Here is a 23683-nt window from a genome sequence, read left to right as displayed (position 1 = left end):
AAATTAAAAACACCTCACCACCACGAAATTAAAAACACCTCACCACCACGAAATTAAAAACACCTCACCACCACGAAATTAAAAACACCTCACAGCCACGAAATTAAAAACACCTCACCACCACGAAATTAAAAACACCTCACCACCACGAAATTAAAAACACCTCACCACCACGAAATTAAAAACACCTCACCACCACGAAATTAAAAACACCTCACCACCACGAAATTAAAAACACCTCACCACCACGAAATTAAAAACACCTCACAGCCACGAAATTAAAAACACCTCACCGCCACGAAATTAAAAACACCTCACCTCCACGAAATTAAAAACACCTCACCGCCACGAAATTAAAAACACCTCACCACCACGAAATTAAAAACACCTCACCACCACGAAATTAAAAACACCTCACAGCCACGAAATTAAAAACACCTCACCACCACGAAATTAAAAACACCTCACCACCACGAAATTAAAAACACCTCACAGCCACGAAATTAAAAACACCTCACCACCACGAAATTAAAAACACCTCACCGCCACGAAATTAAAAACACCGCACCACCACGAAATTAAAAACACCTCACAGCCACGAAATTAAAAACCTCACAGCCACGAAATTAAAAACACCTCACCACCACGAAATTAAAAACACCTCACAGCCACGAAATTAAAAACACCTCACAGCCACGAAATTAAAAACACCGCACCACCACGAAATTAAAAACACCTCACAGCCACGAAATTAAAAACACCTCACCACCACGAAATTAAAAACACCTCACAGCCACGAAATTAAAAACACCTCACCACTACGAAATTAAAAACACCTCACAGCCACGAAACACGAAATTAAAAACACCGCACCACCACGAAATTAAAAACACCTCACAGCCACGAAATTAAAAACACCTCACCACCACAAAATTAAAAACACCTCACAGCCACGAAATTAAAAACACCTCACCACTACGAAATTAAAAACACCTCACAGCCACGAAACACGAAATTAAAAACAACTCGCAACCACGAAATTAAAAACACCTCACCACTACGAAATTAAAAACACCTCACAGCCACGAAATTAAAAACACCTCACAGCCACGAAATTAAAAACACCTCACCACCACGAAATTAAAAACACCTCACCACCACGAAATTAAAAACACCTCACCACTACGAAATTAAAAACACCTCACAGCCACGAAATTAAAAACACCTCACCACTACGAAATTAAAAACACCTCACAGCCACGAAATTAAAAACACCTCACCACTACGAAATTAAAAACACCTCACAGCCACGAAATTAAAAACACCTCACCACCACGAAATTAAAAACACCTCACAGCCACGAAATTAAAAACACCTCACAGCCACGAAATTAAAAACACCTCACCACCACGAAATTAAAAACACCTCACAGCCACGAAATTAAAAACACCTCACCACTACGAAATTAAAAACACCTCACAGCCACGAAATTAAAAACACCTCACAGCCACGAAATTAAAAACACCTCACCACTACGAAATTAAAAACACCTCACAGCCACGAAATTAAAAACACCTCACCACCACGAAATTAAAAACACCTCACCACCACGAAATTAAAAACACCTCACAGCCACGAAATTAAAAACACCTCACCACTACGAAATTAAAAACACCTCACAGCCACGAAATTAAAAACCTCACCACCACGAAATTAAAAACACCTCACCACCACGAAATTAAAAACACCTCACAGCCACGAAATTAAAAACACCTCGCCACCACGAAATTAAAAACACCTCACAGCCACGAAATTAAAAACACCTCACCACTACAAAATTAAAAACACCTCACAGCCACGAAACACGAAATTAAAAACAACTCACAGCCACGAAATTAAAAACACCTCTCCACTACAAAATTAAAAACACCTCACAGACATGAAACACGAAATTAAAAACACCTCACAGCCACGAAATTAAAAACACCTCACAGCCACGAAATTAAAAACACCTCACAGCCACGAAACACGAAATTAAAAACACCTCACAGCCACGAAATTAAAAACACCTCACCACCACGAAATTAAAAACACCTCACCACCATGAAATTAAAAACACCTCACAGCCACGAAATTAAAAACACCTCACAGACACGAAATTAAAAACACCTCACCACTATGAAATTAAAAACACCTCACAGCCACGAAATTAAAAACACCTCACAGCCACGAAATTAAAAACACCTCACCACTACGAAATTAAAAACACCTCACAGCCACGAAATTAAAAACACCTCACCACTACGAAATTAAAAACACCTCACCACCACGAAATTAAAAACACCTCACCACCACGAAATTAAAAACACCTCACAGCCACGAAATTAAAAACACCTCACAGCCACGAAATTAAAAACGCCTCACCACTACGAAATTAAAAACACCTCACAGCCATGAAATTAAAAACACCTCACCACTATGAAATTAAAAACACCTCACAGCCACGAAATTAAAAACACCTCACCACTACGAAATTAAAAACACCTCACCACCACGAAATTAAAAACACCTCACCACCACGAAATTAAAAACACCTCACAGCCACGAAATGAAAAACACCTCACAGCCACGAAATGAAAAACACCTCACAGCCACAAAATTAAAAACGCCTCACCACTATGAAATTAAAAACACCTCACAGCCACGAAATTAAAAACACCTCACCACTACGAAATTAAAAACACCTCACCACCACGAAATTAAAAACACCTCACCACCACGAAATTAAAAACACCTCACCACCACGAAATTAAAAACACCTCACCACCACGAAATTAAAAACACCTCAGCCACGAAACAAAATTAAAAACACCTCACCACCATGTGATTTAAAAACACCTCACCACCACATAATTCAAAACACCTCACCACGTGATTCAAAACCACCACCACGTTATTAAAAACACTTCATAACCACGGGAACAAAAGTTTCAGGGAGTCGTTCAGTGACAGACACAGCACAGATGTGTAGATATATCGATAAATGACTGTACCTGAGTTGCTGTTTTTCCATGGTTTACACCAATCATAATTCAAACAATTATTTTGCACAAATGTATTTGTAATATACGTGATATTACGTTTTATAAACAATTGAAGTTGAAAAAAAAAATTTCCCAAAAAAATTCCCCCCCCCCCCCAATTTTTTTTAAAAAAATAGGAAACATTTTCAAAAAAATACCCTTAGGACATACCGACGGGAGAGATAGGTGCATACCAGAAGTTTGGTACGATTTCACAAAAGTTTGAGGGAGTAGTTCAGTGACAAGACAACACGAAACAACACAGACACTGCACAGATATATATATATATATATATTGTTGCGGATATGGGATTTGCATCCATCCATATCCGCTTGTAAATATTCCCCTATTTCCTCAATACTTCCCAACTATCCCCAATCCCCCATTCCCTAGTCCCATTTTCTGTAAACAACACTCTGTAGACCCGACCTCCCCCTATTTCCCCCCATTAAATGTCGCATCCAGGTCCACCGCATCTCACGTAGACAACTATAGGACATCTTGCTAGTTATTCTTAGTCTATGTCAGTTAAGGATTCGTTTCCATTAATTCTGACTCTTCGTTGCACCAGAATGTGATTGTATGGCACCGTTAGGAAGTTTAGGACCTCCCAATACCTCCCCGCAGCTCTTCCTCACGGTTCAGCAACAACAACAACAACAACAACGGCGGCGGCGCGGGGAGTGCGCGTCCTCACTCCGGCTTGGTTGGTAGGGGGTGTTGGGAGGGCACCAGGCCTTTCCAACGAGCCGCCATCGAACATGTGCTCGACGGGGTTACCAAGTAGGGGCTCGCTGTCAGCTCCTCGTCAAGGGCAGAGCCCGGTAACCCCCGCACCCAATAGAAGCGGCGGACCGGTCCCATCTGGGGCGGAGCCAACCAGCCGAGGGCATGTGACTCCCCGCTGAGCATGCGCAGGAAGAGGGAGGTGACGTCAGATGCGCGCTGAGCTTGAAGAAAGAAAGACGCCACCTCCGAGCGCTGTGAGGCCTCCCTGCATCTTTTGGACCGTGCTTGATCCTGTCCCCGAGCCAAGGTGCACCTTGTGATCAACCTACCTGTCCTTCCCTGCCATCAATCCCTGTGTAAGTCAGCCTTGTTCCGTTTGTCTGTGGTCTGTCTGGGATAGATAAGATTGTATCTAAGTGCCTATCTCTTCTGTGTCTTTTACCTCACTCTACCTTGTAATCTACCCCCTTTTCTCCACCACTAATTATATCCTCCTCCGGAGGTCTTGAGAACTGTACCCCTTGCGTCGTTTCATCTATCCCAGTCGTTGTGTCCTTTCCATCATTGATTTAGCGTAGCGCGATTTGGCCAACGTTCGAGTGGAATCGGGTGAGTTGGGGAAGAATCGGGGGAACTGTTAGGTCGCGGTGGACCATCCGCTCGGCCCATCATAACATCTACACCGCGATCTGTAACAATATATATATATAGATTATATTTTGTTTGTGCTGGTTATGGAGTTGAAGTTCTGTTTGTGGACATTGATACGTTCAATGTCCACATTGTTGATACGTTCTGTTTGTGGACATGGGAAAGAAGTGGAGCTGGCCCCTGGTCAGAGTTTGCCAGCGTTGTTTGCATTCATGCTGTCCACAACTTTCTGAGATATCCTGTTAAATATCATTTTTGGCCATATCACTCAATAGTGAAGAATCACTAACAATTCTACTAGCTGGATCCGGATCTTCACCAAAACTGAATCGATTCTTCCTAGTGAAACACCCAACCGGTCCACCAAGTTTCGTCCAAATCCATCCACACCTTTTTGAGATATCCCGCTATGTATCGATTTTGGCCGCATCTCCCAATGGTGAAGAATCACTTTAAAAATTCTAGTAGCCGGATCCGAATCCGGATCTTCACCAAAATATAATCATATCATCCTTGTCACATTCGCTACATCTCTGCCAAATTTCGTGTGAATCCATCCACAAATTTTTGAGATATCTTGTTTACAAACGAACGGACAGACAAACAGACCGACGGGGTGAAAACATAACCTCCATCCACCTTTGGTGGCGGTGGTAAAAATAAAGTATAATATAACGAGTGCTTTACAAGTTCTCTTACAAAAAGAGATTTTTTTTTTTTTTTTTTTTTTTTGTATACTGAATCGAGGCTCGTGAAAGAGCTAACATTTATTTCACAAACAAACAAACAAAACAAACCAGACAAACAAAATATACAAAAAGAGGGAGCGGAAGACAAGATGGGGAGAGAAGGGGAAGCACACAACCACAACATTTGAGAGCAGGGAGAAGTGTGGGAGGGAGAGGGCTTGGGGGCAGGAGGCGTGGGAGGGTGAGGGGGGATGTGCAAAAAGGCTCTTGAAAACCGAACAAGGTTGAAGGTACCTTTATTTTAATATTCAAATTTCCCTTCATCAACAATAACAGCGTTGTTGAAGCCATATTTTGCCATCAATGGTCACAATTGCAGACCCATTGTATTCAGTGTTATGCAACCGCTCGACATGAAACCATTTTAAATTCAACATAGTCAAGGGTATTCAATCAAAAGGTAAATTTGAAAGCTAGAAGCATTTCTCCTTCAAGATATCAACACAATTATAAAACTGTTAAGACAGAAGGCATTACAGCTGCTGCATGATATATAGCAGGCAGCAACACCATCTCACTTTCCATGCAAATTGCGATTATAATTGATACAGATAGTTCTAGCGACTCAAATATAAGTTCAAATTAGACCAAATGCAACAATCGAGTGAAGAGCGTCAGTTTATTTTGAATCCCCATTGGGATTTATAAGTGGGACCATAAAAAAGCGACAAGCCCGAGTTTTCAACTTAAATAATTCAACAACATTTTCCATCAACAAATGAGATAGTGTCGACTAAGTGGAGGTCAGACAATCCCGAATCAATTACTCCTCATGAAGCACATCCATGAGGAAGTTGTTCTGCGTTTGTATGTCTGAAGCATGAGCACGCACACATGAGAAAGAATGCAACTAGTCTGGGAGGTTATAGTGGTGTTTAATGCCTTCAATACGACAGTCCATCTTTCTGAATTATGACTTTAATCTGTGATCTTCCTATCCCACCATCAGCCTTTGCCATCCCTGCCTTTACAGGGTTGCGTTTGCTATTGCTATAAACGTACAAACGAGACTTTTGCATTAATCACCAATCTGGAATCACAAACATCCTTGCGCTCACCTTAAGGGTGATGGCACAAGGTTACCCAAAATGACAGAGAAATGGAGCTTTGCAAAACAAAAAGGCCTCTTTGCCATTTGGAAAAGGCCACCAATGCAGCAGGAAACTAGCCATGTTCTTATTAAAACCAACCATGTATGTAGACAGACTCTACAGGGGATTCTCATTACCATTAGTACCTGGGAGTAACGACCCATGCTGGTAGGACAAAGCCATCTGTCTGACCGCACATAAAACTAACCGTGAACATGCATTTTTCAACAAATCCGCCAATGTCCAAAGCATGAGTATACTATCATGAGAAATGGTCGTATCATAAAGAAACTTTACAAAACTACAAATGTATTTTAATTGTTCAATAGACCTCATCAGATATCAGGTACCGTACCATAAAATGCTTCAGATACACAGATAGATCCCTAAAAAAAGGACTCGGTGATGCAGATCTACTGAAATAGTCAATTTAGATATATTTTTACTGTCCTGAATAATTTACCCATTTACCTTCTTCTTTTTTTTTTACCCTCTCCTCCATATCTTTAAACACCCCCTCTTGTCCCCCTGCACCTCCCATACACCCTCCTCCCAACTCCTACGTATTACGCCCTTTGACCTTGCAGGCTGAAAAGATTTACACTCACTCAGCTTTGTTTTGTAATCGCATTTGATTTGCTCGAAATAATCTGAGTCAGCAAAATGTATAAAACAAAAGGTATTGAACTATAGAGTAAAAAAGGCAGTCTCAAGAAAACTTTACGATGGTAACAAAAGCTCGATTACAGAAAGTACTATTAAATTGCATGCAAAATGAAAATCTACTATAAGGATTTTGTTAATTTGTGCAGTTTGAAGAATATTTAGATGATGTACATCCAAGGGATTGTATGTGTTTTTTTGTTGTCGATTTATTGAATTTCCAGAGCCATCTCACCTGTATCAGTGATTGGCAAACTAGATACAGTATCTGTGATCACGAAGCAATCACCAAGGGAAAGCCCGATCCGCCTGGTACCCATGATGGCTACATGTTCTTTGGACCGCCATATGACCTTGACCTTCAATATTTAGGAAAACTATCAGAGTACCCACCCTCTGGGTGGCTAGAGTTTGTGCATGACTTGCTCAAAAAGTGTAGTCTGTGTTTTGCAAGAAAACTACAGACGTTTGTGTGGTGTGTGTCTAAAAGGTTCAAAATATATATTATATAATATATATAATACTAGCCGAAAGCACCCGGTGTTGCCCGGGTTATTTTTGAATGAATTTACTGCTATAATTCAGCTTTTACTCGTGGCCGTAGAAGATTGACTACTAAAATTCAGCTCAGCTTTTAATTGCGAAATGGGCCCAGCCCGGCCGAGGCAGCCTCGACCAGCCTCGCCACCTAGCCTATAACCTTCCCGGGGCCCGTCCCAACATTTTTGTTTCTTTTTGAATGAATGTACTACTATAATTCAGCTTTTACTCATGGCCATAGAGGATTGACTACTATAATTCGGGTCAGCTTTTAATTGCGAAATGGGCCCAGCCCGGCCGAGGTGGGCCTCGACCGGCCTCGCCACATAGCCTAAAACCTTCCCGGGGCCCGTCCCAACATTTTTGGTTCTTTTTGAATGCATGTACTACTATAATTCAGCTTTTACTCACGGCCGTAGAAGATTGACTACTATAATTCGGGTCAGCTTTTAATTGCGAAATGGGCCCAGCCCGGCCGAGGTGGGCCTCGACCGGCCTCGCCACATAGCCTAAAACCTTCCCGGGGCCCGTCCCGACATTTTTTGTATTAGAGGTTTCCTCCTGTCTTTCACCATTCAGGCGATTAGCGCGCGCAGACAAACAAACAACACTTTCTTATATTTTATTTTGCTATATAAAAATATATAAATATATATACACAGTCACGTGAAAAAGTAAGTACACCCCATGTAAAGTTTTGACTTTTTCAACATAGTTATGTCGGGTGGGGTAGAGAAATATCTAGTCAGGTAGATCTGAATAGGTAACATGCTTCGTCTGTCGCGATAGGGAATCTACCTGTAATACGTTCCATGTGTAGTCCGGTTTGTCGGGTAAGAGTATACCTGTGAACATACCAGGATGTTCGAGTGTTAGTGTAGGGATTAAGATAAACCCCTGTGTGTCACACCTGGTAATCAAACCTTTGTCCCTTATGGCAATGCACACCAACATAGAGACATAGACAGGCCCTTAGTACAACATTAAATAATTCCCTTCCCTGACAAGGACTTCGGAAGAGAACAGGCAAGAGGCCAGTTCGGGGCACCGCCGCATGGGCCGCAGCCAGCTACACCTTCGGCAGGCCTAGCCACATCGAGTAGCACGAGCTATGACGCCACAGGGAACGTGTGATTCGGTGGAGGGCACTGATTGGGTGGCGCACCAAGGCTGACGTCACCGCCGCAAGGTTATATAGGGGTGTGCCGAACGACATTTTCCTTCTTGCACGTCCAGCTCTTGCTCGAGTTCTAGCTTTTAGGTTATTCGCTGCCTCTTGCGCACGTCCCTCCCTGGCTGTCTTGTGCTCTCTGCACTTTTCTTCTTGGTATCGAGAGGTCCTGGTGGTCGTTGGCTTGCCATCTGCGTGGTGCTTGGAGCGGTGCTTTTGGTGCTTTGGGGCCTCGTGTGCGATCGGCGCTTCTGGAGTTGAGAGTGGTGCACGGACCTTGTGGGCGGTCGACGAGGAGCCTGGGGTGGGCGTTGGCTCGGGCCTTCGCGGTGCTGTGATGCTGGAGCAAGGGGCCTCGTGGTGTGCAGCGGAGCTTGGAGACGCCAGACGACACGACAGATAAGGACGCACCACATTCACAATTACATAACGAACTTTTTTCTTTTGGTAATTCCTTCCTGTGTCTCGTTTCTGAAGTGAGGTGTGTGCGATCCCAAATTAGGACCTTTATTTGATTACCGTCGCGTTTCATGAATAAATCTTTATTTTTGTACCTTCTAATCTTGTCGCTCGTGAGTTCATTAATTTCCCTGCAGGATCGAAGCTGCCGTCGGTTCGCCTTCCACAGGTACGCGCTTTTACCGCTAACCGAAGGGTCTGCGCGACAATATTTCAACATACAGCTATTTGATCTTCATTTCAACAATATTGATAGATAAAGGTGATACAATATAATAAATATCATGAAACATTTACATTTTGTAGTCCATTGTATTATGTAAACTAGAACGGGCACTCGGTAGAGCGCATACCTTCGCCGCAGCTACTGTTCTGTACTTGGCATGGGAGTGTAGGGAACAGAACAACAAAAATACGATTTTGACCTTTTCGTGACCTTGACCTTGACCTTTGACCCGATTGCTCCCAAAATCTAATCAAATGTGTCCCGTATAATAACCAATCATCCCACCAAATTTCATGCAATTCGGTTGAATACTTTTTGAGTTATGCGAATAACATACACACACACACACACACAGACATACAAATAAATACACAGCGATCAAAACATAACCTTCCGCTTTTGCGAAGGTAATAAGCATAAATGCAAATTTCGCATGTGGAAAAAGTAAGTACACTTTACCTTTAGGTGCTTGTTTCTCACAGTCTAAGAGTCCTTTAGGTGCTTTTTTGCAAACTCCAAGCAGGCTTTCATGTGTCTTTCACTGAGGAGAGGCTTCCGTCTGGCCACTCTGCCATAAAGCCCAGATCGGTGGAGTGTTGCAGTGATGGTTGTCCTTCTGGAAGTTTCTCCCATCTCGACACAGGATCTCTGGAGCTCAGCCAGAGTGACCATCTCTAGGAAGAGTCCTGGTTGTTCCAAACTTCTTCCATTTAAGAAATATGGAGGCCACTGTGCTCTTGGGAACCTTTAATGATGCAGAGATTTTTTTTGTCGGCTTCCCCAGATCTGTGCCTCGACACAATCCTGTCTCTGAGCTCTGCAGGCAGTTCCTTCGACCTCATGGCTTGGTTTTTGCTCCGATATGCATTGTCAGCTGTGAGACCTTATATAGACAGGTGTGTGTGCCTTTCCAAATCATGTCCAATCAATTGAATTTACCACAGGTGGACTCCAATCAAGGTGTAGAAACAGCTCAAACATGATCAAGAGAAATGGGAGGCACCTGAGCTAAATTTCAAGTGTCATCGCAAAGGGTCTGAATACTTATGTAAATGTGATATTTCAGTTTTTTATTTTTAATAAGTTTGCAAAACTTTCTAAAATCCTGTTTTCTCTTTGTCATTATGGGGTATTGAGTGTAGATTGATGAGGGAAAAAAGGAATTTAAACGATTTCAGCATAAGGCTGCAACATAACAAAATGTGAAAAAAGTGAAGGGGTCTGAATACTTTCTGAATGCACTGTATATACATATCCGATTTTTTTTTTTTTTTGCTAATTCGTCTGTGGCGCACCAATTAAAAAAGTGCTGACTCAGCACTTTTCTTTTTTATTAATATTGTGATTCCATTAATTTTGTATCAACTTACAGGCCCAACCATTAGTCAGATGAACTTGAAACTTTGACCAATTAGACGAGTATGTCACTTGATTGGATGCATATCCGAAATATGACGTCATAGGTCATGTGGGATGGTGGCCATATTGGATTTTATGAAAACCTTTAAAATGCATCTCTGCCTTCATTTTTCGATTGATTTGGTTGAAACTTTAAACAATCGGATCCGGGCTGTCGTTGTCAATGACCCTGGCGTGCACTTGTCCAATCAGGGTGGGGCGTCTCGGTCCCCGGATAATCACTGTCCACAGTTTTAATTATCCTTATTATTGCCAATTATTATTACTATTACTTATGTTCGTAATAGGTCATTGAAAGGATCAAACCAGAAAGGAAAGGACCTGTTAGATCAGGTCATTGAAAGGATCAGACCTGTACATGACATTATAACATGTTGGATAAGATCATTGAAAGGATCAGAACATGCATGACATTATAACATGTTAGATCAGGTAATTGAAAGGATCAGACCATCGATGACATTATAACATGTTATATCAGGTCATTGAAAGAATCAGACCGTACATGATATTATAACATGTTAGATCAGGTCATGGTCCTCAACCAAAAGGATCGGACTGTACATTACATTATAAGGTTTGTAAAATTTACTTCCGTGAGGATGTCGGGGCGGGGCAACATCGCAATTCACAAAACCCGTTGATTGGGGATATTGTTTTGTAATATCATTAATATTATGCTATTATCATAAGTGTTGATATTATTAGGTTTGTAATGAGAAGCAACTTTGGAAAACCGTGAAAAAGATTGGATAAGTAACGACGGAATGTATCGTGGTCAATGAATCATGAGACAGACAGACAGACAGACAAACGCCAAATTGCATATTTTAGTGTGATTACACTACTAGAATGGCTCTCTGTAGAGCACATACCTCTGCCAGGCTGAACACTTTACGTTTCGTATCACACGAATAGGCCGGATCTGGATTCGGACCTGAACCAAAATCGAATTGGCTTGTTCTTGTCACCTAACCAACTCATCCAGTTTTGTCATAACTCGTCCACAACTTTTTGAAATATCCTGCTCTATATTGTTTTTGGCCCCATCTCTCCATTGTGAAGAATGACTTGAAAATTCTCATATCCGGATTCGGATCTTCGCCAAAATCGAATCAATTCTCCCTTGTCACGCACCAAGCAGTGCACCAAGTTTTGTCTGAATCTGTGTCCAACCTTTGGAGACATCGTGCTATGTAGAGATTTTGGCCACTATCTCTCAATGGTGAATAATTCCTTTAAAAATGCAAGCATTTGGATCTTCACCAAAATTGAAGCAGTTTATCCTCGTCACACACCTAACCTGTCCACCAAATGTCACCTGAATCAGCTCATAACTTCTTGAAATATCCTACTTAGACAATCAAAGAGAGAGAAAGACATGGGTGAAAACATAACCTCCATCCACCATCAGTGGCAGAGGTAATAAATATGTATAACAGTATTTATAACATATTTATTAGTAAAATACATTTTATAACTGTCTATTTAACAAAAAGAGAACGAGGTCAAGTCTATTTTCAAGAATAAACAACTTTTTTATTCAATTTAACTGAATTGGTCTGACAATATAAAAAGAGTTATTCTCTGTCAACAACTCATGCAGATGCAATAATGTATTTAAGATAGTAGGGATGCAGTGCAAGAATGGCTGCAAGCTCAAAATAAATAGAAAAGGAAAATGCGAGAAAGAAAATTGAGAAAATAAACACAAAGACTCCAAGCTCAGGTGTTTTACCATATTTGTGGTGCTCAGTTTCACGTGGCAGAATATGTATTGAAAAAAAATAAATACTGAACTTGGGAAGTACAGAATGTGAACAGATAGCAAAGTGATCAGGATGGAACAAGTACACTCAGCATGGGACAAGCCCAATACATTGTACTTTCCCTCCCTTCCCTCAAATACAATGGTAGTTCCCATATCCATAGGCTCATGTATACACAGTGCAAACCACAGTTCACTTTCCATAATCTGGAATGGAAAACAGATCAAGGAACAAACCTCAACACAGTTCAATTCTACTGAGAGAAAATGTACAGTAATTACTGAGGTCCCAAAAACATGAAAGGCATGCCCAATGTACAGTAAAGAAATAAAGAACTTCAAACTTTGAAATACAACAGCATAATAATTCAATTGCTGTTCCTGTAAAAAATAAAGTACACCAGGGAGGGGGGCATTTTAAAAAGTTTGTACGAACAAGATACAATTGTCCAAGATGCACTTTTTTATTCAATACACATATTATTAGTGGAATATGCCTCGTTAAACTTTTTTGCCAGGTCTTGGATCATTTGAGCATCTCATTTGAGGAACATTTGAGAAGATCCAATTAATGAAGCCAATCTTTCTTAAAAAGTTTTTTGAATGTGTACAAATGTGCTGGTGAGTCAAACTTTTAGCTTGGCATAAGAAGAGCTCATATGTAGAAAGGCATGCCAATACAAGGCAAACAGAGCTTGGTACAGTACGAACAATAAACATTAAAATAAAAAACGCAACCTGCAGGAGAACTGATAAGCTTCAGTTCAAGACAAACATGACAGCAGCAGACAATCTATTTTTCCAAGTGCAACTTTTATGTTAAAGGGTACATATTATTATATCACCATGGGAAAGTGTTCTGTAGACAGAAGAGAGCTGGGGGTGCACAGAGGTTCAGCCCAGCCCGTCGCCGAGCTGGGGGTGCACAGATGCAACGTTTGGGTAAAACAGAGTTGGGATGACGAGAAGCCATTTGATATGGCTTGACGGGAAGCGCAACTGGTGTGTGGAAAGCAGTAAAAACCTGAACCAAACACTAAAGGGAGCAATCCCTGGGCATACTCTAAAGTCTATCAAAGGGAAGAGAGACAGGCAGCCTACACGAGCCTTTTTAAACAGGCCATGCAGGACATTATCTCCTCTACAGAGACGTATGTAATCCCCCCACGCCCTCCAAGGAAAGGAGGAAGAACAAAACAAATAAGCACTTGGTCGGCATACAGCAAGCGTAACTTCATAAGTCCCAAAGCGTCAAAGACGTAATTAACAAATCTTATAACTGTGTGCGGCACATCTTCATTTTCGACCGTGATAATTCTGGCTCCCCACCCCATCACCAGACCTCGATGGGTATATCTCCTACTTTTGAATAATGCAAGACACTGTGCATGTTTTTGCACAGTAAAGCAAAACACTTGCATATATTTGAAGACGCTTGATTTTGAAGCACGCTGCAGATTTAATGACTTATGTATGGCAATATTAACAAGAAAGAGCAATCAGATTGCAGACCCTCGCCAAGACGTATTTTAGTGGTTTTTAAGACTTTTGAGTTAAAACAAATATGGCGGCCAAACCACATGACCGATGACGTTATCATTATTTTTCTCCACCAATTTATCCCTCGATGACGCTCAAGAAATTTCATCTTGATCAGATGAAGTTTTGTACTTGTTGAATTGCGACGTCATATTGGAGGCACTTATGACATCATTAACATATGTTATTCCCCATGGAGAGTTCTTAACAATGAGCCATGTCTCAATTTTTTCTTAGTGCTTTGAGATAGAGGCGCAAACTTTTTCGGTTTTTCAAAAATGGCGCCCGTATCACATGACCTATGACGTCATAATTATCATTAGAAAAAATTCTACAGAAGGCGCACCATGGTAAAAATTTCCTGTCAATCGGGCCAACGGTTGCAGAGAAAATCATATTTATTCTGTGCAGACAAACAGACAAACAAATGAAAAAAAAAATCAATCTTCGAGCGACACTTGGCAAAAGACAAATGGCACTCAGTCCTTTTGGCATCCTTTTGACCTCAAAAATAATTGGTGGTTGAATTCAGTGACCTGATATGCAAATCGTCTTCAAGTTTAAATTAATCGGAAGAAAATTGACAATTTTAGAAATTCGGCCAATGTTGACCTTTTGGCCGAAGTCGACTTCAAATATAATTGGTGGTTGAATTGAGTTTGCCGATATGAAAATCCTATTCAAATTTCAAGTCAATCAGATGAAAATTGTGGATTTTAGAAAATCGAAAGAATTGGTTGACCTCAGGCCTATGTTTACCTTTTGGCCAATGTTGACCTCAAAAATAGTTGGTGGTTGATATCAGTTAGCTGAAATGAAAACTGTATTCAAATTTCAGGTAAATCATATTAAAATTGAGGATTTTAGAAATTCTGAAAAAAGTGGTTGACCTTTGGCCTATGTTGACCTTTTTGATTATTTTGGATTTTAGGGTTCTGTTGGACCACACACTACCTTTTGGTGAAGTTTCGTGAAGATCGGTTTAAAATTGTGACCTGTAGGCAAGTACAGGGTGAGCCAGAAATATGGTCATTTTTGAAATTTGTGTGAAGGAAATATAAAATTGTATTTCAAAATAAATTCATTCATGATATTGAAGTACATAACATGCATTTTTTTTCTTTTTACTGATTCCGTTTTATTTTTTGCAGACAGAACACTTGAGTGACCATGTGGAACTGGTCGGGTGAAGAACGCGCTTTGGCCATCAAAGCTTTTTACAAGAATAATAATGCAACTACTGCACAACGTCAATTCAAACTCAATTTCAATGTTCAACATCATGGAAATGTGCCATCTGTTTGTACTATCAAGTTATGGGTTCAGAAGTTTGAGAGGACCGGTTCAACTTTAAAAGAGAAACTGCCGAGAGCACCCAAATCAGTAAGAATGGCACAAACAATTGAGCGTGTAAGGGAGTCAGTTTTGAGAAATCTGCATCGCACCAGCCGAAAGCATGCATCAGCCTTAAGAATTTCTCACACGTCACTACGTCGCATATTGCATCAGGATTTAAACTTTTATCCCTATAAAATTCAAACTGTCCAGGAATTAAGCCAAGATGATGAGATTGCCCGCAATGATATTTGTGAGGGAATGCTGTCATTTATGGACGGAAATGAAAACCAAAACTTTGCGAACAATTTGTTCATGTCTGATGAAGCACGTTTTCATCGGTCTGGCGATGTCAACAAGCAAAACACTCGTTTTTGGGCAGCCGAAAACCGAAGAGAAATGCACACGAAATCGCTACACAGTCCCAAAGTCACAGTGTGGTGTACACTTTCGTGGTTCGGCATCATAGGGCCTTACTTCTTTGAGAACGATAACGGAAATGCCGTCACTGTTACTGCAGCTCGATATACCGATATGGTTTCTAACTCCCCCCTCCAGAGAATTAAACTGATTTGCAGAAGTGAGCCTAATGACGTGGTTTCAGCAAGATGGTGCAACCTCCCACACCGCCAGAGTGTCCATGACTACTGCAAGGGCCAGCTTTCCAAAGCATGTCATTTCCAGAAATGGCGATATTCCATGGCCAGGGAGGTCACCCAATTTGACTGCATGTGATTATTTCTTGTGGTCATATCTAAAGGACAAAGTGTATGTTAACCATCCACAAACTCTTCATGAACTTAAGGAAAACATCAGACGTGAAATCAATGATATTGACGTGGCCATGTTGCAGAACGTCATGAATAAATGGCGTCCAAGATTGGAGGAATGTGTCAGACGAAATGGTGCGCATCTCTTAGATGTTCTTTTCCACAAATAAATGGCATATTATGTACTTCACTTTCTTGTAGGAATTTGTTTTGAAATATAACTTTTTATTACCTTTACACGAGTGTTAAAAATAACCATATTTCTAGCTCACCGAACCATATTTCTGGCTGTATAAGCGAGTGGACAGACAAATACACAAACACACACAAACCGAAGTGATGAACATACTTGTCCAAAAAATTTTTTTTGGGCCAAGTAACAAACAAACAGACAAACAAACAGGCAGACAGACAGACAAATGGACTCGAATGCAATACCCTCTCCTCTGACGAGGGTAACGAGATATGAGAAAACAAAAACCCCGTACTCTGAACTCCTCCCTGGTCACATGCATTCAAGATATCCTCACCTGCTCACCCTCCCAAAGTACAGGATGGTCGCTTACCTGCATTAATTTGCCCCTTATTCTCCAGATTGTATAATAGCCTCCCTGTGTCCGTTGGTTTGTCCTCTTTACATTAGTCATTGAAATTTCACTGCCCATCATTACCTCATGCACATTCACAATCTTTTCTACACATCCCAATTGTTTGCCATTCTGTTCCTCTGCGGGCCAATTGAAGACCCGAGTGGAAGAAGTACTTGAAACACAAAATAGCACTATGCAAAATTATTACAGACACGGATTGTTACCATTCTGTAGATCGAGTTCCTGGTTCTAACTCACTTTGCTCAAGAATTTGACTTCCGTACAAAGTCCACTCAGGTCTTGAATTACAAGTTTTTGTTAACTACCCCACAGGTTCCCCACTGTCTTTGTCCAACTTCACCCCATTCACCCCCCCCCCCCACCCCCCATTTTCCATACCTGTTTAGTTTGTAAACCCTCAGCCCTTTGTCATTTTTGTTCTTCCATGAGCATCGACACTTGCATGGAAGGGAAAAAAAAAAAAGATTGAAATCCTTATTCCTTTTTTAATTAAAATTTGCATTAATCACCAAAGAACAATTTCAAAGTAAAAATAGTGGTAAATTGCAAATTAGGAAGCATCTGCCATATCTTAGATAAACTTGCATTGGAGTGCCAAAGCTTTTTGCAGGTGAGAGGAAAAAGTGCAGACACAGACACACACTATTAGAAAGTCGAACAGGTAACAAACAAACCACAAAAATTAAGGTTTCCTTCAAATTTTTTTAAGTCCTTCATTTATTGACTCGCCCTTGCAATAACATTAAACAATTCATTTATTTCACCACAATAATAAATAAATGAAACTAAAACAGCATTGTAATGCCATAATTGGCTGATTATACAGTTACATTGGCTGGGACCTGAGACTTTTATTTCCACACTTCATTTGCTTTCTCCATCTTCTTCTTTCTGTCCCCAACACCAAAAGCTGCAAAAAAGAAAAGAAAAACAAACACCATTCTATTCCATACAGTAAAAAAAGAGCAAACAGAAAATGACACTATATTTACTTTGCATAATTTACATATTACATGAGGAAAGCCTGGGGGTGGGGGATAGAAATGGAGAAAAATAACATTGATAAAGTGAAGGAAGAGGATGACGATTGAGAAAAGAGTGAGAAAGGAGTGAGAAAGGAGAGAAAACAGAGACACATCATTGTTGAAGGATGGGTGGCGATATCAAAATTCTTATATAGATTTTGAGCCATTGTAATACGTCTTGTACACGCGAGAATAATGTCCGTCCTTATATACCTTGTACATAGATAATCATGATAAACCAGGAACTGACATTAGCGGGTGTGTAGGTGTGCGGGGCAGCCACAATTAGGTGTCGGGCACCCAAAGATACAGAATGGGTGCCCGACTTAGGCATCCATTATCTTTTACACAAGATCCCACGATCAGCAAGACAACTTCCAATGTTGACCACGTAGAAGTCATATCCTTTGGTTGTCATGATCCGAGCCTTTCTACAACCTTTTAATGCAGTAAAATAAAGCAGATTTACAGTTGAAATTGAGACGAAGTGACGGAGCTACGCCATGATGTGTCGCCTTACGTTCACTTCCGTACAATATAGTGCGAGTCTTCCCGCTATAGCGCATGCAGAAAACTTGCCATGTAGTGTTTCCAAAAAAAGTGGACTATTTGAACGTTTTCTTGTAGAAAAATTACAAAATGTAGCAAGTTCAGTGATACATTGAAGAACAGCATACACTATACCATTTTCAAATCACTCATTATACTGCTTGTAATGGACATCTGTGTTGGTTGTTTTCAACAGGGCTGGGTTATTGCAGTGTGTTAATTTAACACCATTGGCTAGTTACTGTGCAAAATGGGGAGCAGAGTGTGCAAGTCTCCTCGGCCAACACAAAGCCCCTCTCCAGCCAAGACCCTTGTGGTGCCTCCTCGCAGCAACACATGGTGACTGGGTGCCTTGTGGCCCCAGGCTAAACTGCAAGGGATCTCGGAGAAAGATGGGCCCCAGAGGTGTATTGTGCTGGCACATTGGGCATGCTGACATGCCCTAGCACTCACCATCCTTGTCCCAACTATGGGTTAAATAGTAGATGTGAGATGAAGTGACGGAGCTATGCCATGATGTGTAGCCTCACTTAGGGCGGATGAGGGAACCTGTTCCCCAACGACCATAATGCTCGGACCGGTTCAGTTTATGCCAGCCCCTGGTCCTATTTAACAGGCTGCACCCAGCTGCTGCAGTGATATGTGCCTTTCGGGGCTACTCTGTGGTGAACCGGGATGCAAGATGTGAGCACGGACGACAGCAGCCTGCTCGCTAGCATGTCAAGTCCAGCAAGCAACCTTTGACATGCAAAATGTATACCTGCTACTGACACTGTGGACAATTTTGAGGTTTATAGGGTGGACTACCTCAGGCCCCCCCAAGTGGGAGAATGAAGAGCCAGGGGTAAAGCTGAAAGGGCCCGATAGACCTGGGCAAGCCCTCCGCACCTTGGGTACTCTAAAGCTGGCATGCTGGAATGTCAGAACTCGGAATGATGACAATCAGAAGCGAGTGGCACCAGAACACCGCTCAGCCTTGGTTGCTCAGGAATTGTCCACGTTGCATAAAGTCATTTATGGCTCGAGTGAACGCAGAGTCCCTGGCCAAGGAGAGTGTGAAGATACAGGGTATGTTTATCGTGGGTGAGATGAGAGAAGATTGGAAGCTGTTGCCATAAAAAGGGATAGGCAAGAAGCTGTTGTGAGCTGGAAAAGTAACAGTTCTCGAATAATGCATGTTCGACTGTGTTCATGCATGTTCTAATGCATGTTCTAAAAAAGAACTGTTACATCACAGGAATAAGTGCTTATGCTCCAACCTTTAAACGCCCGCTAGATGTGAAAACCCTTACCTACGACCATCTCTCAGAACCACTCTTTCTGTTAGGAGGCTTCAACGCATGGGTTGGTCAAGATACAAGTGCATGGGGTGAAGTGATAGGCCACCACGGCATTGGTACTTGCAACTCCCAAAGGATTATGCTACTCGATCTGTGCTCTCGCTTTCGTCTTTCCATCGCAAATACCATGTTCGCCCATGCAGACGTACATACGACCACCTGGTAACATCCAAGATGATCGATTAAATCATCGTAAGGAGACATTATATGACTGACGTCTATGAATGCCGTGTCTGTAGAAGTGCTGACTGTTGCAGACCACAAGCTTGTGTGCAAGAACCAGATTTAGAGTCCATTGATAAACCAGGTGGCATCTGAAATTATGCAGCAAGAACTTTCTTCAACTCTAAGTGAGGCTCTACCAATAAACTTGACCAGTAATTATGCTGAACAATGGAAATCCCTTAAAACCATTATATATGGTACAGCTAAAACAGTGCTGGGAACCCAAACACGCCAGCATAAGGATTGGTTTGACTCAAATGATGAAGCCATCACAAGTCTCCTGGACAGGAAAATGGAGGCCTTTACAGCGGTTTTGGCCTCAGAAACACCAAAAAACAGAGTCCACTTCCAGCAGATCAAGAGCCTATGCCAGCAGAAGTTAAGAAGAATGCAGAATCAGTGGTGGATAAACAAGGCCAAATAAATTAATGAGTTTGCAGAGAAGCATGACTCTCAAAACTTATTCAAAGCCATCAAGTTCCAATCAAAGAGGAAAACTCTTGGGCTCCAACCCATAAACTCTACCACTGGCGACCGTCTAACCCAAAGAAAAGACAATCTCAAACGCTGGGAGTAACATTTTAAGACCCTGCTTAATCAACAGAGATGTTGACAGGCCAGTCATCAATTGGGTTCTACAGAGGCCCATCCTCTATGAACCGGCAGTAGATCCAGATGTGGATTTGGTGGTCAAAGCCATAAAGCAGATTGCCAATGGGAAAGCAGCAGGAGTAGATTGCATTCCACCTGCAGTCCTGAAGAAAGGTGGACCTGCCCTATTCAGGAGTCTCCATCAGCTCAATCAGTGCATCTGGCAAAGTGTTTCATCAATTTCCGAGGCTTGTTTGCAAGGTAGTGAGCCTGTTGATCAAATACGAACACTGACGGCTCAAAGTAGTCTTCGCAAGCACCATATTTTGCATGAGCATACGTTTTGATGTTGAATTTGATTGTTGTTAGGTTTTTCAATGACAAGGCACAACGTTGATGAGAAAAAATGAGTGTCAGGGGGGAAAAAAAGAAGAAGATTTCTGAGTTCTGTGGGCAAATTTATCGATGATGGGAACAGTTAAAAGCTTGGCACATCAGGATCTTGAATGCGAGAACGACATGTGATGAAACGCAGATGTATGAGTGTCAATCGAGTCGTGCACCCGTGACGTCACACAAATAGACACAAGTAGCTCATTTCAATAACAGAGGTGAAAACACTCCGATTAAAAAAAACAAAACGATAATCCGGCTTTTATTCTCTCAAAATGTTCTTGTGCTAATGGGTCAGGGATACCATCCTCTTGAACACATCTTCAAAATAATTCATGATTGTGTCCCTTTGATGCTGCTTGCTACATTGAACATGTAACAACAACAACAACAACAACAACAACAGGCATTTTAAGGCCATTTTCCCTGCAAGAGCAGGGGTTAGCCTTGCGGTCCCCATGACAATGTTCTCCATTTTGCCCTATTTTCTGCATCTCCCCTTGTTAACCCCCTTGCCCGCATTTCTTCTTCGACCATCTTTAGCCAAGTCTTTCTCGGTCTTCCCCGTCCTCTTCTTCCTTCTACATTCATTTCCATCACTCTTCTCAACCAGTCACTTTCATCCTTCCTCAACACATGACCAAACCATCTCAACCTGTTTCTCTTCACAGCATCCATCACAGGCTCTATTCCCATCATCTTTCACAATTCATCATTTGTCTTCCTCTCTCTCAACGATACTCCGCACATCCACCGAACCATTTGCATTTCCACCCTTTCCAGCCTTCGTTGCTGCTCTACGTTCATTACCCATGTCTCACTCCCATAAATCATAACACTTCTCACACATGCAGCATACACCTTTCCCTTCAGCTTCAATGACACTCCCCTCCTCGTCAGCACACCACTCAGTTCCTGAAACTTCTTCCATGCACATCTCACTCGAGCAACCGTTGCTGAGTCTGATCCACCTTCTCCATTCAGCATGTCTCCTAGGTAACAAAATGTTTTCACACCTTCCAGCTTCACGCCATCTCCAAGATCCAACTCAACATTTCCTCCATCTGCAGCTCCCTCTGTGCACACCTTACACTTGAATGTAGCTGCCACACTGGTTAATGACCCTCTCAAACCACTACATTTTTGATGAACCCACTCAACGCACATTGTACATTGAATGGAATTCACTCCGACACCCTTCCTGCACACAGCACACGGCCACTCCCCAGTTCTTTCCACCTCACCACATGCTTTACCACTTGCCATCACCTTCGTTTTTCCGATATTCACCTTCAGACCTTTTGTCTCCATACATTCCTTCCACTTCATCTTCTCCTTCTCCTTCAGTCCATCCATACTTTCTGCAATCAACACCAGATCATATGCATACAACAACTCCCACGGTAAACCCTCCTTTACGTTCTGAGCCAGCACCTCCATCACAGCTACAAATAGAAGTGGACTTAGTACCGACCCCTGATGCACTCCCACCTTCACCTCAAACTCACCACTGTTCCCGTACTTCGTCCTTACAGATGTGCGCGCTCTTTTGTACATTGCCATCACTACTCTGATCAACCATTCCTCCACTCCTAGCTTCCTCAATGCCCATGTCACTACTTCATGTGGAACCCTATCGAATGCTTTCTCCAGATCAATAAACCCAAGAAACAACTTCTTCCTCTTCTCCATATACTTCTCCTGCAACTGCCTCACAATAAAAAGCGCATCTGTCGTTCCTCTTCCTGGCATAAATCCAAACTGCATTTCATCAATCTTCACTTTCTTCCTTATCCTCCTCTCCAACACCCTTTCCAATACCTTCATTCCATGCTCCAATAACTTTATCGCTCGATACGAGCCACAGTCCAGAGGGTCACCTTTCCCCTTGTATAGAGGGACGAGGGTACTCAGTTCCCAATCCACTGGAATGCGGCCTTCTTTCACCACCAGATTGCAGATCTCTGTCATTCCCTTCACACCCCAACTTCCTGCTGCCTTCAACATATCTCCCACAACTCCCGTCGGCCCTCCCGCTTTTCTACTCTTCATTGCTTTTATCGCTTCCTCAACTTCCTTCTCGGTTATCTTCTCTGCCGGTCCTAAAACTGGGTTACTCTCTATGTTGCCATCCCATTCATTCTCTGCATTCAACAGTATTTCCATATATCTCTTCCATCTTCCTTTAATTCCATCTGGGTCCACAACGATTTGTCCCACTTCATCCTTCAAGCAACTCACCCCCATCACATCACACCTCTCTTTCGCTATCTGCTTTGCAATCCTGAATACTGCTCTCTGACCCTCTTCCAAATCCAAGCGTTCTCCGAACATTTTCCTACATACCTCCTGTGCCTTTGCTACCTCTTTCTTTGCAGCCTTCTTGGCTGCCTTATAACTTTCATGCTCTGCCTTTTCTGCCCCCATACCCTTCGCCTTCTGCCACTCCTTGAACTTCTTCCTCTTCTCGTCAATCTTCTTTCCAACTTCATCATCCCACCACCATGTTTCCGAGTGCCTCGGTGGTCCTTTTGTCCATCCACATTCCTCACCAACGGCTCCCAACAGACTATCTTTCATTGACATCCAACCACTTTCAAGCTCAACCACATCATCCTCTACCATACTCAGCCTCTCTTTGAATGCCTCCCTCACTGTCACCTCTTTCAACCTCCACACCTTCATTCTCGGTTGGTACTTCACCCGCCGAGCTCTCCTCGCACCTTTCACCCTTATGTCGCAGACAACCAAGTGG

General features: G+C 42.0%; 2 protein-coding genes across 6 annotated transcripts in view; one reads left to right on the top strand and one right to left on the bottom strand.

Annotated features, from left to right (window-relative positions):
• The window catches only part of LOC137434523 (uncharacterized), a 319351-nt gene that overhangs the window by 88506 nt on the left and 207162 nt on the right, over positions 1-23683 (top strand). The gene's annotated exons all lie outside the window — the stretch shown is intronic.
• LOC137434526 (sorting nexin-10B) overlaps positions 12298-23683 on the bottom strand; it is a 34514-nt gene continuing 23128 nt past the window's right edge. For all 5 annotated transcript variants that reach the window (XM_068127637.2, XM_068127635.2, XM_068127634.2 and 2 more), the window contains exon 7: positions 12298-17715. In XM_068127637.2, the coding sequence (XP_067983738.1) occupies positions 17670-17715 (46 nt within the window). In that variant the 3' untranslated portion in view covers positions 12298-17669. The remainder of the gene's footprint in view (positions 17716-23683) is intronic.

Source organism: Myxine glutinosa, chromosome 10 (genome assembly GCF_964187855.1).
Source record: "Myxine glutinosa chromosome 10, kmMyxGlut1.1, whole genome shotgun sequence".
Lineage (NCBI taxonomy): Eukaryota > Metazoa > Chordata > Myxini > Myxiniformes > Myxinidae > Myxine > Myxine glutinosa.
Note: the sequence above shows the minus strand (reverse complement) of the source record. Positions and strands in the feature narration are given on the sequence as shown.